At 43.5% G+C, this 14,297-nt stretch overlaps 1 protein-coding gene across 1 annotated transcript in view; it reads left to right on the top strand.

Moving 5' to 3' along the window:
• The first annotated feature begins 214 nt into the window (after positions 1-214).
• sh2d4ba (SH2 domain containing 4Ba) overlaps positions 215-14,297 on the top strand; it is a 26,323-nt gene continuing 12,240 nt past the window's right edge. Inside the window, exons 1-7 of the mRNA XM_070434980.1 lie at positions 215-618; positions 858-1,013; positions 1,261-1,408; positions 7,625-7,763; positions 8,042-8,348; positions 9,166-9,293; positions 12,689-12,909. Of these exons, the coding sequence (XP_070291081.1) occupies positions 431-618; positions 858-1,013; positions 1,261-1,408; positions 7,625-7,763; positions 8,042-8,348; positions 9,166-9,293; positions 12,689-12,909 (1,287 nt within the window). The 5' untranslated portion in view covers positions 215-430. The remainder of the gene's footprint in view (positions 619-857; positions 1,014-1,260; positions 1,409-7,624; positions 7,764-8,041; positions 8,349-9,165; positions 9,294-12,688; positions 12,910-14,297) is intronic.

Genomic DNA, 14,297 nt, shown 5'->3' with positions numbered 1-14,297 from the left:
ATGGGTTGTACATGGAAGATGGGCATGAGTTTCATTCTTTCCCACTCCTGCACTAAAGACTATCATGTTGCACATCAGGTAAAGGGATCTGTGCTTACACACACACACACGCACACACACACGCACCAGAGATCAGGTTAAAACCCCTCGCTTCAAAGCACATGGAGCAGAGGGAAGGAAGATGGCACCTGCGTTTTGTTCTGGTGCTGGATCCAGTATGATGGTGAGAGAACAGGGAAAAGGAACAAGGATCTGAACTCTACAGCCCAGTCGGGTCTCTGAGGACTGTATGAACACATAGATGGAGGGAATGACACTTGTCTTCAATATGAYGTGAACTGATAAAAGGGGTTCATGGCCCCCTAACCCTCACCTAACCCCACCTTGGTTAACAGATCTCTTGGGTGTTTGGAAGCTTTGTGTTGCCAAGATGATGCAGCAGATTTTGAGGGACATGTACATCGATCCGGACCTGCTGGCGGAGCTCAACGAGGAGCAGAAGCATATCCTATTCTATAAGATCCGCCAGGAGCAGGTGAGGCGCTGGGATGAGAGGGAGAACCAAGAGAACCAGGAGAACCCTGAGAACCAGGACCAGGGGAAGAAGGGTGAGTCTGGGTGTACTGTACTGAGTCTTTTTGACAAGCGGAGTGTAGATTTAGACATGCTTTTAGCTGTGTCTACATTATGATTTCATAGGGATGTTTGGTATTGGTACTGGTAAGTTTCGTCAAATAGAATATTCCAAAATAAACTGAAGACTGTAGAGGTTGTGTTTGGAATGGTTTTATTAGTCACAGACACAGACAGTCAAAGGTGATGCTAACATGTTATCCCCACTGTGCCCGCTCAGGCAGCGGGAGAAGTATCCAGTGGCTGCAGGGCTGCGATGGGGATGTGTGGGTGTGGGTGATGGGCGACGCTCCTGGGGATAAGCCTTATGAGGACATCATCAAGGAGCTGATGGGGGAGAAAGCCAGACGGCAGGCTCAGCAGGAGGCCAAGGAGCTCTGGTGAGTGGGAAGGGATAAACCATTGTAAATGGTAAATGTTATTGAAGCAAGGGAAAATGTGCCAGAGAGATTATACTGTATGATGGATGAGATGGGTAAATAGGGAGATATGTGTGTTATAGAGCCAGAAGTAGATTGAAACTCTCCAAAGACATAGTTGATGCAACCCATGTCAAATTGGGCTTTAGGTAGGTTTCTCACCCCTTCCCTTCACAACAAAGTGTTTTTCAACAACCCTCTTGCTCAGGCGAACCAAAGAGGCTGAGATTGAGGAGAAGTTCCGGGATGCTATGGCAAAGGAGAAGGCCCGTTTTGTGGCAGGGAAGTGGAAAGAAGAAACGGAGGACAGGAAGGCTGCCAAGCAGGAAGAGGAACACATCCAGGAGGCTCTCAAGGTAGGGCAAAGGCTACGTGTGTGTGTGTGTGTGTGTGTGTGTGTGTGTGTGTGTGTGTGTGTGTGTGTGTGTTGTGTGTGTGTGTGTGTGTGTGTGTGTGTGTGTGTGTGTGTGTGTGTGTGTGTGTGTGTGTGTGTGTGTGTGTGTGTGTGTGTGTGTGTGTGTGTGTGTGTGTGTGTGTGTGTGTGTGTGTTGGAGTGAGTGATCAGGATTTTGGTTGCAATTTGGAAATGCGAGTCGGATTACTTTTCCCATACAATCCAAGTGATCAATGTCATCTACAGGGATTGTGTTGATGCCCACCTTCAGTGCATACATTCTTTTTGCTGGACTACCTTGCCAGAACAGTCCCATTAAATATTTAAGCCTTTAAGTTGCATGGTGCAACGCCACACTGCTGTTAGAGAGAGAGGACATCCCCACAGTCTGCATCCCAGCTCCCCTGCTCTACAGTAGAGGGAGAAATATGAGAGAGAGGGATCGGACGATCGATACTCAATCTGGGAAGCACACTAGCAGAGGGAGAATCAGCCTTATTAGAGGGATCTGTGGGGCAGGGGTGAAGTATTTTCCAGGGAGTGCACTCCACAGAACAACCCTGTGTGTGTGTATATGTGTATGTGTGTGCYTGTGCTTGGGTGGGTGTAGAGATACCGTATATGTATATGAGGATTGATCATGGAAAAGGGTTTGGTCTTTATCAAACTTCATCATCTTTATACCTTCAAAGAAGAAGAAGAGGAAATAAGGGGGGAGCTGGAATCTGTGGGGGATGGCAGCACCACATCTGCGCGTTCGATCACTGCTGTACCATAGAGCCCTGTTGGAGCAGTCCTGGGTGATGTAGAACCCGGACGAATGAGACCTTCTTAAGAAACTCGTGAAATATTAAAGAGCTTGTTTATCATTGCCCTCTGTTGAGCTCGCCTGAAGGAAAAGCGCTGAGTCATTAAACATTTTCCTGTCTGAACCTCTGGGACAAACTGGAACTAAAATATAAAATATAGAAGACGCTAAAGTCGTATCGCTAGACTATGTATAGCAGAGTTAGGTCATTAGTCTTCCACCAATTCAGTTTTCAATTCACAACCCTGGCTTCCACTACAATGTCTAAAAATACAATTGAACTGTCCTGTTTGATGGGTTCATTGTGCTGAAKCCCTGGTTTGAACCCCTGTTGGTTACATTCACAGCAGAGTAGCCTTTGACCTCTTTGAGAAACCCAATCGTGGGAAGTGCTTGACTTACCATTGAAGCAGAACCCTGTGTGGTCTGAAACTATGTTCACTGAGGTTCTATACACTGTATGTTCTTTCCAAAGTATCAAACAACACCAATTATCTCCCCATCACAACTGTCAAAAACATCGCTCACCACTCTCCAGCAGGGGGAAAAAGCCTTTTAGCTAGAACAAAACAKAACAGCTAACAATGGTCCCGGTCGAAAGCTGCCTGTTTTCACTCCATAACTCAATGGCAATTACTCCATGCAACTAATTACAAGGCTTAAGTGGTTCAAATTACCACAATGCCATGTGTTTGTCCCTGGGAATAAATTATTCAGTAAATTATTACCTTATCAGTACAGATGATGAGCTGAATGCTTGTGTATGGAATATCKTACTGGGCCCGATTTCCRAAAAGCATCTTAAGGCCAAGATCATCATAAGAACCTTTGTATGAGCATCGTTTCATCTCAGAGTCCATCGTTACTAAAGTTGCACTTGAAAACGCTGGTTATTTACCGACTGCCTCGGTAAATACTCGTAAAAGAGCATTGTTAGGTGCTTTTTGCCCTTCCGCATCACTTTACACACAAAAGATCTGTGCTTAACATAGAATCAAGATGCTTATTGGTCTCTCTGTGACTGCAGATAACTTCAGAACAAGGTTGACAATGTCTTTGTAATTTTTACAAACAAACGTGGTATAAAAATATGCTTCAAATGAAAACCTAGATGACTAAAATATMATTACAGTTTACATAGGCATATATATTTAAATAATATTGAAATCWATTTCTTATTCAGTCAATTGAGTTCTATTTTGCTAATTGTAGGTTACAGAAATGTTTGCCTCAGCATACACTATATATACAAAGTATGTGGACACCCCTTCAAATGTGTGGATTCAGCTATTTCAGCCATTTCCTTGTCCCATTGTTGACAAGTGTATAAAATCAAGCACACAGCCATGCAATCTCCATAGACAAACATTGGCAGTAGAATGGCCTTACTGAAGAGCTCAGTGATTTTCAACGTGGCACCGTCATAGAATGCCACCTTTCTAACAAGTCAGTTCGTCCAATTTCTGCCCTGCTAGAGCTGCCCCAATCAACCGTAGGTGCTCTTATTGTGAAGTTGAAACGTCTAGGAGCAACAACGGCTCAGCCGCGAAGTGGTAGGCCACACAAATCAAGCTCACAGAACAGGACTGCCAGGTGCTTAAGTGCGGTGCATGTAAAAATCATCTGTCCTCGGTTGCAACACTCACTACCAAGTTCCAAACTACCTCTGGAAGCAACGTCACCTCAAGAACTGTTCGTCAGGAGCTTCATGAAATGGGTTTCCATAACCGAGCACCCGCACACAGACCTAAGATCATGCGCAATACCAAGCGTCGGCTGGAGTGGTGTAAAGCTCGCCCGCCATCGGACTCTGGAGCGTTGGAAACGCGTTCTCTGGAGTGATGACTCACGTTTCACCATCTGGCAGTCCGTCGGAGGAATCTGGGTTTGGCGGATGCCAGGAGAATGCGACCTTCCCCAATTTATAGTGCTAACTGTAAAGTTAGGTGGAGAAGGAATAATGATCTGGGGCTGTTTTTCATGGTTTGGGCTAGGCCCCTTATTTCCAGTGAAGGGAAATCTTAATATTAACATGACAAAATACAATGACATTCTAGACGATTCTGTGCTTCCAACTTTGTGGCAACAGTTTGGGGAAGGCCCTTTCCTGTTTCAGCATGACAATGCCCCAGTGTACAAATCAAGGTCCATACAGAAATGGTTTGTCGAGATCCTTGTGGAAGAACTTGACTGGCCTGCACAGAGAATTGACCGCAAACCCCATCGAACACTTTTGGGATGAATTGMAACGCTGACTGGAGCCAGGCCTAATCGCCCAACATCAGTGCCTGACCTCACTAATGCTCTTGTGGCTGAATGGAACCAAATCCCCACAGCATTGTTCCAACATCTAGTGGAAAGCCTTCCACGAAGAGTGGAGGCTGTTAAAACAGCGAAGGGGTGCACACTCCATATTAATGCCAATGATTTTGGAATGAAATGTTAGARGAGCAGGTGTACACGTATTGTTGCTCATGTAGTGTATTTCATGATGTGTAACAACATGTGCGCCATCTGTCATTATAGTGCATTACTATTAGCCTGGCTAATGCGCGACGTTAAGGACGTAGAGAGGTTGGTGTTAGCAAGACTAGATTCTTATTGTGTAAACATTAGAATAAAGGTCCGGTTTCATTAATACAAAAGTGAAGACGGATCATCTCCTGGAGATATATTATTATCTTTATGGCTGTAAATATCAGAATCTGAGATTATGCTACAGGACACATTTGCTGATTGGAATATGTCCCGAAACTCTGCTGATAACGTCGACGAGCTAACCACCTCCGTCACCGGAAATGCATCCGCGACGTTGTCCCCACAGTGAAGGCTCGCTGCTTCCCCAATCAAAAGCCCTGGATTAACAGAGGTTGGCGCTAAACTAAAGGACAGGGCTACCGCATACAGGGTCTTGCATACAACCATGAGGCTACAGCTGAGGGCAGGAACTTAAGAAGTCCCGCTACAAGGACTATGTAGGAATAAGGTGGGATCATATTACACAGGAAGACCCAGCCGTGATCTGCCCCCACCAACCCAGAAGACTGGGTGATCTCGCAAGGCCGCGGGTCGGACAGTATTCCAGGGCAGGTTCTCAGAGCATGCGCAGATCAGCTGGCAGACATATTCACGGTAATTTTCAACCTCTCCTTGTCCCAGTCTTTAATCCCCTCATTTTAAAATGACTACCACCCTGTGGCACGCATATCTGTAATCATGAAATGCTTTGAAAGGCTAATTATGGCACACATCAACTTCATCATCCCAGACACCCTACACGCACTCCAATTTGCATACCGCTCCAAAAGATCCATAGATGACGCAATCTCAAATGCACTCCACACTGTCCTCACCCACCTATAAGAGGAATACCTATATGAGAATGCTGTTTAACACCATTATCCCCTCCAAGCTCATCACCYAGCTTAGGACCCTGGGACTGAACACCTCCCTATGCAACTGGATCCTGGACTTCCTGATAGGCCGCAACCAGGTGGTGAAGGTAGGCAACATCACCTCTGCCACACTGATCCTCAACACAGGTGCCCCACAMGGGTGTGTGCTTGGTCCCCTCCTGTACTCCCTGTTCACCACGACTGCATGACCGCGCATGTCTCCAACACCATCATCAAGATAGCTAATGACATGACGGTGGTAGGCCTGATCACTGGCGAAAATGAGCCWGCCTACAGGGAGGAGGTCAGTGACCTGGCAGTGTGGTGCCAGTACAACAACCTCCCTCAAAGTCAGTAAGACCAAGCTGATAATGGAATACAGGAAACGGGAGGGCGAGCACGCTCCCATCCACATCAACAGGGCTGCGGTGGAGCGGGTTGAGAGTTTCAAGTTTTTCYTCCCCAAATCAATAAGGACTTAAAKTGGTCTACTCACATGCGCACAGTCGTGAAGAAGGCACGACAGTGCCTCTTCCCCCTCAGGAGGTTGAAAAGTTTTGGCATGGACCCTCAAATCCTCAGAAGTTCTACAGTGGCACCATTGAGAGCATCTCGACTGGCTGCATCACTTCTTGATATGGCAACAGCACCACTCTATCCRTAAGACAGCTAAACAGCCAACAGACTATCTACTCTACGGGGGCGGCCGGTAGCCTAGCGGTTAAGAGCGTTGGGCCAGTAACCATTGAGCCAGTAACTCGAATCACCGAGCCGGCAAGGTGTAAAAATCTGTTGTTTTGCCCTTGAGCAAGGCAGTTAACACCAACAACAACAACGGCTCCCCGGGCGCCGATGATGTGGATGTCGATTAAGGCAGCAGCCCCCTGCAGCTCTCTGATTGAGGGGTTGGGTTAAATGCGGATGACACATTTCGGTTGAAGTCATTCAGTTTTGCCACTGACTAGGTTTCCCCTTCACACACAAACTCACATATAATCCTCATTTACACTGCTATTACTCTTTTGATCATATATCCTGATGCCTAGTCACCTTACCCTTATATATATATCTACCTCTATCACTCCAGTATCCCTGCACATTGTTAATATGGTATTTGAACTGACCCTGTACAGTACATAGCTTCTTACTTGCTCATGTTCTTATTTCTTATTTTCATTTGTTGTGTGTTTTTGTTCTACCMTATGTTATTTTTAGAGCTACATTGATATTGATTAGTACATTGTTGGGTTTTGAGCTTGCAAGAAAGGCAATATACTGTACTTGTGCATGTGACATTAAAACGTGAAAATATTGAGGCGGCTTGTTCTAATGCTCAGCCTACCTTACAATAGGCTTGATGTACAAAATCTTAGATTTGGCCCATCATTACGCACATTTTGTTACATACCATGAAATGGATTGTGGCAAAAAAATTGTCTGTAGCCTACACTTAGCTAAATAGAACTCAATATGATTGAAATATGGACTATGTAGCCCGCTGTATTTAACTTTTAATTCAGTCATCTCAGTGTTCATTTGAAGCYTCATTTATTTATTCGCTTGTTTCTATTTTGTAACAATTGCAAAGACATTGGCAACTTTGTATTTATAGTCAACTTGGTTCTGAAGTTATCGGCGGTCACAGATTAACAACAAGTGCCGTGGAAGGGCCAAAAACGACCTAACGACTCACCTACTGTTCTAAGAGTGGTCTGAGGCAGTCGGTAAATAACYAGTGTTTTCAAGTGCAACTTTAGTAATGATGGTTTTGGGAAATTTAACAATTCTCCTACGAAGGTTCTTACGATTAACTTTGTCTTAAGCGGGCTCAGGACAATAATTACTGAGGTGTCTTATTACAAAATGACATGCAAATAACTCGGCAGTGTGTGTGTGGGTGTGCGTACGTGCATGTGTGGTGTGTACGCCCGCCAGTCTTTTGTTTCGCATTCCTCACACATTACTTCTCCGACAGAAACGAGAGGAGGAGGAGAGACAGCAAGGTGAGGAGGAGATAAAACGTGCAGAGGAGAAGAGAGCGAGGGAGCTCTATATCTCCCTGGAGCAGGAACAGAGAAGGAGTGAGAAGGATGACAAGGAATGGGAGGAGCAACGTAAGTCAAGTCTTCCCTGCCTTTTCTGTCTACAACTGTTTTCCTTTCCAGTGATCACCTCCTTCAATTCTACACCCCTCATTTTTACTCCTTTAACATCATCCTCTTGTATTCACCTGTACCTCCCTAAATATCAACTCCAAAACTTCTGTTGTTTATTCTCAAACTTGTACAGTTAAGCTCTCTCGTGGTACTACAGGACACATCTGAGAATGAAAGTCCAATGCAAAGTCACTTCCTTTTCAAATCCTCTCTCTCCTCCATTTCGCCSCTTCCAGTGCGGCGCTCTAAGATGGCTGACCAGGAGATGCAGAGAAAAGCAAGGCGGGCACGGGATGAGTACAAGCGCCAGTCCCTGCGGACTATAGAGAAGGGCCGTGTGGCAGGGCTCAGTGYGCTGTTCCAGCAGGGCCCAATGGTGGGGAACAGACCAACAGCAGCCCCCTTCAGGAGATACAGCAACGTGCTAGAGTCCTCCTCCTCCACCACCCACCGCCCCGGCCTCCAGCCTGCTGCTCCTCCACTGTACCGCCGCAGACAGAGCCAAAGGCACAGCACCATTGTTACACAGCCACTGATGGACAGGTACAGATATAGCGCTAGCCTACTCCTCATGAATACGTATAAGGATAGTTATAAACTGGGTTGTTTGAGCAATGAATGCTGATTGGCTGCTCTAATTACGTTGATAACCAGTTTATAATASCAATAAGGCACCTCGGGGGTTTGTGGTGTATGGCCAATATAGCACGGCTAAGGGCTGTATACAGGCACTCCACGTTGCGTGGAGGATGTATAAGGATGTATAAGGATAAATATGGTACTAGCCTACTACTCATGAATACGTATAAGGATAGATATAGCACTAGGTTACTACTCATGAATATGTGTAAGGATAGATATAGCACTAGCCTAATACTCATGAATATGTATAAGGATACACAGCACTTGCCTACCGCTCCTGAATATGTTTAAGGATAGATATAGTAGGGATGAGGGTGGAAATAGAAACATTGAAGATTTTCCTCTAGCCTATGAGCCTACTACTCATAAATATGTATAACGATATAGCATTTGCCTACTACTCATGAATATGTATAGGGATAGATATAGCATAATTACTATGCAAGAACCAATCAATATACAGATCAGATGCATAGAGTGGTAAAGTAGAATCAATTTATATAAAATATTGAATATTGAGTGATACACAGAAGCAGACCCGATAGGCCCGCCATGTTTTTTTGTGCCTGGATCTCATCTAAAGCATGATGCACCTTTATCATGGCAGCATTAAAAGGCTTAGMGCAACCTGTGCTATAATATGTCTTAAATGGTTATTGTGATATATGATGTGTTTATGTCTTGCTTCCCTTCTCTTTTTTTTCTCTGTCTTCTCCAGTCCTGCCTGGGTGAGAGCCCCCCGGCCCAGCTCCAGAGAGTGTGTTTTGCTGTGGTTCAAAGAAGAGCAGACGCCCAAACAGGCTGGCTATGAGCGCAACAGCACCACCATCGCCCCCTGGTTTCACGGTCAGTGCTGAGTTGTTATCTTSATCAATCGTGGATCCCTCCAAGTTCCCCTCTTGCACCAATCTACTTTTCTTCACTACCACTGCCACATGCAAACTATCTAACTCAAAAGTATTCTCAGGACTTGAGCATTGAAGGGAAGTGTCAGTCTGTTCGTGCATGGCTGGAGGGATGAGGCTCTTCAATAATAAATAGGCCACCCTAGACTAATTACTGGCGAGTGGCCCTGAGCCCTAACTCTCTCCATAATAGGTCACAGTGTGTAGCTCCTGGTTAAGTGACAAAAGSCCAGATGAATGGGCCTATGAGTGGCACACTCCACTGGAAAGAGGGGTGCAACATGCACTTCATMCTATCATGCAGAGGTATCAGGCATCTAAACAATGTGAGCACACCCAAGCCCACTCTTTATTTTGAAAAGATGCCAGTTTAATACCGTTTTCCCAAATCATGCATTCAGGCAACTGTCATCATCTCTCCGTCACTGAGATTACTTTTGTCAGTAACAATGTTACACAACATTAAAAGGAAATATTCACGCATTTTAAATGTTTTTAGTATTTCTGCATCTCCGAGCAATGTTCTATCGATTCCCGGGGTCAACTATGTTTTCATGTGTATCTGAYCTCTTTCCATTTACGCAGGCAGACATACAGCCGGTATGACGTAGCATTGTGAAAAAGTTGCCCTCACTACACTGGAAGTTAATTAATAGGAAGATTACTTTTAGATCGCGAAAATGTCTATCATACAGGTCAGATTTCAATACTGTCTGATGTCATAATGCAGGAGGTCTTCTCTCGAATGAGCCATTGATCATATTTTTGCGATATTCCTAACTTGAGAAATGTGTAATTTAACAGAGGATGCACCACATTTCTCCTATTTCTCTGCCACTTCAATCCAAGGTGTATTGCATGGTGCCTTTGCAAACTTCACACTGCAAAGAACACGATCTGTAGGTTGAACATGGTGAGATTGTAGACTCCTAAATTGATATTGTAGTTTGTTTAGGCGATTTTACAGATGTTGCTATTATTGTGTGTAGCTAGCCCATATAGGGCATAGCATTATGGGTTGTGTAGTAAACTTGAGCTGCAACAGATTTCCACAACGATTTTCAGATGTTGCTACCAARRTTTTTATAAAGACAAAATTAAAACATTTGTTCACAAAATATATTTTTCTCACATATTAGTGTAATCTAACACTGTAAATTACAGGCAGGTTTGGGGAGTAACAGATTACATGTAATCCATTACATGTAAGGATTACAAAAACCGTAATCTGTAATCTGTTACATTTCCAACAAAAATATTATTATCAGATTACAGATACTTTTGAAAAACTAGATGATTACTTCGAGGATTACTTAAAAAAAATCTTTGACACTTCTCTGTTTTCTCAATGACATTCAAATCAGCATTGAAAAAAAGTACAAATTGAAGTTTGTTCCACCTGAGTGAGTCTGACCACAAATCAGAGACCACTCTYATGACACACCAAATGTGTTTGGTCGATCGCGGGAAAAGAACAGGAATAGGRTTTTGTWGSCTACAGTCCAAGCTTTGTCTTCCAATGGTGCGACTGCTGTCAGCATCCAAAGATTATCAAATTTGAATAAACGCTTGGAGGTAAGGATGACAGTAATGGTGTAGTCTACGGCGATACAGTTATCACTTATTATTGATATCTACATAGCGCATTGATGTGAATCTCACTGCTGCTCTCTCATTTAGCTATTTGCACCTTACGGATTGTGGTTGTTGTGGATGGCTGTTCACAAATCTAAATATGTATTTGAACCCAATAATGGTTGAATTCAAGAAGTTTAAGCTGCCTGTCATTGTTTTTGAAACCAGTGGACAGCCAGTGAAAAATGGGCTCTTGCAACAGCTGCATAGTGTGGATCCCAGCCTATGGAATAAGTGGGACTTTTATTGCTCAATCTAATTCATGCTGTAAAAAAAATCTATAGGTCTAATGGACACATGCTCAAACTCGCACACTTTTGATATACTTAAAGGGGCAATCTGTAGTTGCTATATCCATTTTTATATATCCATTGATTCTTGAAGAATATAACTTATAAATGCCTCATAAGTTTAGTTCAACTGTCACACTCCATGAGAACCCAAAATATAAGCTTGTTTTTCTCCAYTGTTTGTAAACATTGTAAATGTAAACAAACACTGTTTAGCCTCATAACATGTTTAAAATAATAAATTTMATGTCATGGATGGTCAATCCTTGCATCCATAGCTCTGTCTATTAATCTGAGAGTAGTTACCTTTCTCCAGGCCCATCCCTCAGCTTTTTATCAAAACAGAGGCGGGGTGTCCATTTTGTTATTGTTTCATCTGTGGATTTGCCCTTTAAACAGCTGCATATTATCAAGATAAAGTGWCTTAAAGTGTAAGCCTATAGCAAATGCAGCATATGGCATTCATTTTTCACATGTAAATAGCACTTTTCAGTAGTGCTCAAAGCATGCCTTTCCATGAACGCAACGTTTATTTTTCAACTCGAATCAATGAGCCCAATAAGTCCTCTATGACAACAAAATCATAAACAGTGCAGGGCTGGCTAATAAGTCCTTAGGTTTGGGGTTATGCTCAAGTAAACAATTTGGCTAATCTATACTTCCATATTTCCAAGTCCTATTCTTGAAGATCAAGGGGTATAACATTTATTGGAATGACTGGAATTCTGATAAACTTTGGTTTTAAATGTAAATATATAATTTAATCGTATTATATGTAGTAGAAAGCGATGGGTTGAAAGAAGCCTTCATTACCAACCCATAAAGTAAATRTAACATCCATATATGGCCAGCTATGTAAAGTTCAACATTGATTTATCATACTTGTTTGTCTTCTACTAATGCCTCAAAGGGAAAGTAATCTAAAAGTAACTGAATGTAATCAGATTACGTTACTGAGTTTGTGTAAACCAAAAGTTACGTTACTGATTACAATTTTGGACAGGTAARTAGTAACCAACGGATTACATTTAGACAGTAACCTACCCAACCCTGATTATAGGAATGTGTGGTTTCATGTGGATTTTTCCTTTAATCATTTAGGGCAATTAGTTTTTCTGGACCTAATGAGAGGAAATTCAAGAATATTGTGCAAGGACCTTGGGCTTCTTTTTGCTTTGGATTTAACTACTGTCAGATTCTCCCTCCTCCTCAGGTCTAATTTAACTACTGTCAGACTCTCCCTCCTCCTCAGATCTAATTTAACTACTGTCAGACTCTCCCTCCTCKTCAGATCTAATTTAACTACTGTCGGACTCTGCCTCCTCCTCAGATCTAATTTAACTACTGTCAGACTCTCCCTCCTCCTGACCTCAGGTCTGATTTAACCACTCAGACCCGCTCCCCTCCCCAGGTCTGATTTCCAGACAGGAGTCAGAGACCTTGCTGATGAACGCAGCAGAGGGCTCCTTCCTGGTGAGGGTGAGTGACAGGATCTGGGGCTACACGCTGTCCTATCGCACGGCCGACGGCTTCAAACACTTCCTGATCGACGCATCAGGAGACTACTACAGCTTCCTGGGTGTGGACCAGAACCGCCACGCCACCCTGGCTGACCTCATCGACTTCCACAAGGTGGGCAGGCAGTTTACAGTATGTACAGGGTTTCACACAGTGAACTGCAGGGGTTGGGTCAGACACTTAGCATGCTCTATACATCAGTAATGTCAGTGTCAGCATAGAGACTCCATGTGGAAATCAGATTAAATGGTTACTTAGTAACGCAACATCAAAGTGACAGCCAGCAAACATCTGGGAGTAAGTCTAATCAAATGCTCCATGATATACATCCGTGATCTTTTCATATCACATCAACTATTTTAGCAACCAATCACAAGCACGGCTGAACTGCGTTATCTTCAATAACACTGACTTACTTACCATGGAAACATATTCTCAGATGCAGAGGCTGACAGAACTGAATGTGTGAACTGTTTATCTGTGACATTAGTTATATGCTAATGTGAAAAGGGTGCACGTTGGTCTTCAGGAATTTGCATGTCTSTTTGGCATTACACACACATACAGTATAACATGGAGTCACTGTGTACTGATCAGATAGAGCATACTGACAAACAGTTTGAATATGATTCACCACAGATCATCACATTGAATCTGGAAAAACGGAACATTAAACCATCCTGTTACTATATACAGTGCATTCGGAAAGTATTCAGACCCCTTGACTTTTTCCACATTTTGTTACGTTACAGCCTWATTCTAAAATTGATTAAATTGTTTCCCCCCCTAAATCTACACACAATACCCCATAATAACAAAGCAAAAACAGGTTTAGGAATTTTTGCAAATTGACAAAAAAATCTAAAAACTGAAATATTACTGAAGTATTCAGAACCCTTAGTCAGTACTTTGTTTACGCACTTTTGGCAGCAATTACCTCCCTGACAAAGTCCCTTCTCCCCCGATTGCTCAGTTTGGCCGGCCAGCTCTAGGAAGAGTCTTGGTGGTTCCAAACTTCTTCCATTTTAGAATGATAGAGTCCACTGTGTTCTTGGGGACCTTCAATGCTGCAGACATTTTTTGGTACCCTTCCCCAGATCTGTGTCTCAACACAATCCTGTCTCGGTGCTCCATGGACAATTACTTCGACCACATGGCTTGACTTTTGCTCTGACATGCACTGTCAACTGTGGGACCTTATATAGACAGTTGTGTGCATTTCCAAAACCATGTAAAATCAATTGAATTTACCACAGGTGGATTCCAATCATGTTGTAGAAACATCTTGTGGCGTACAGCAGGTCAGCCACCAGGGGGAGKCTCGTCGAGGCCTGGTAACAGACGGAGTATACATCACGAGGCGATGTCTCCATCTGCTGGAKGTGCCAGGTCTCGACGGGCTCTCCGGCCAGGACTAATTGGGGCTGATTGGGGATTGGTGAGTAATCAAGGGCTGATTGCTCACCAGCTGTACAAGTCCCATAAAGCTGCCAGAAGGGCAG

Source organism: Salvelinus sp. IW2-2015, linkage group LG25, assembly GCF_002910315.2.
Source record: "Salvelinus sp. IW2-2015 linkage group LG25, ASM291031v2, whole genome shotgun sequence".
Lineage (NCBI taxonomy): Eukaryota > Metazoa > Chordata > Actinopteri > Salmoniformes > Salmonidae > Salvelinus > Salvelinus sp. IW2-2015.
The sequence above is the reverse complement of the archived record's forward strand: the minus strand, read 5'-3'. Positions and strand labels throughout refer to the sequence as shown.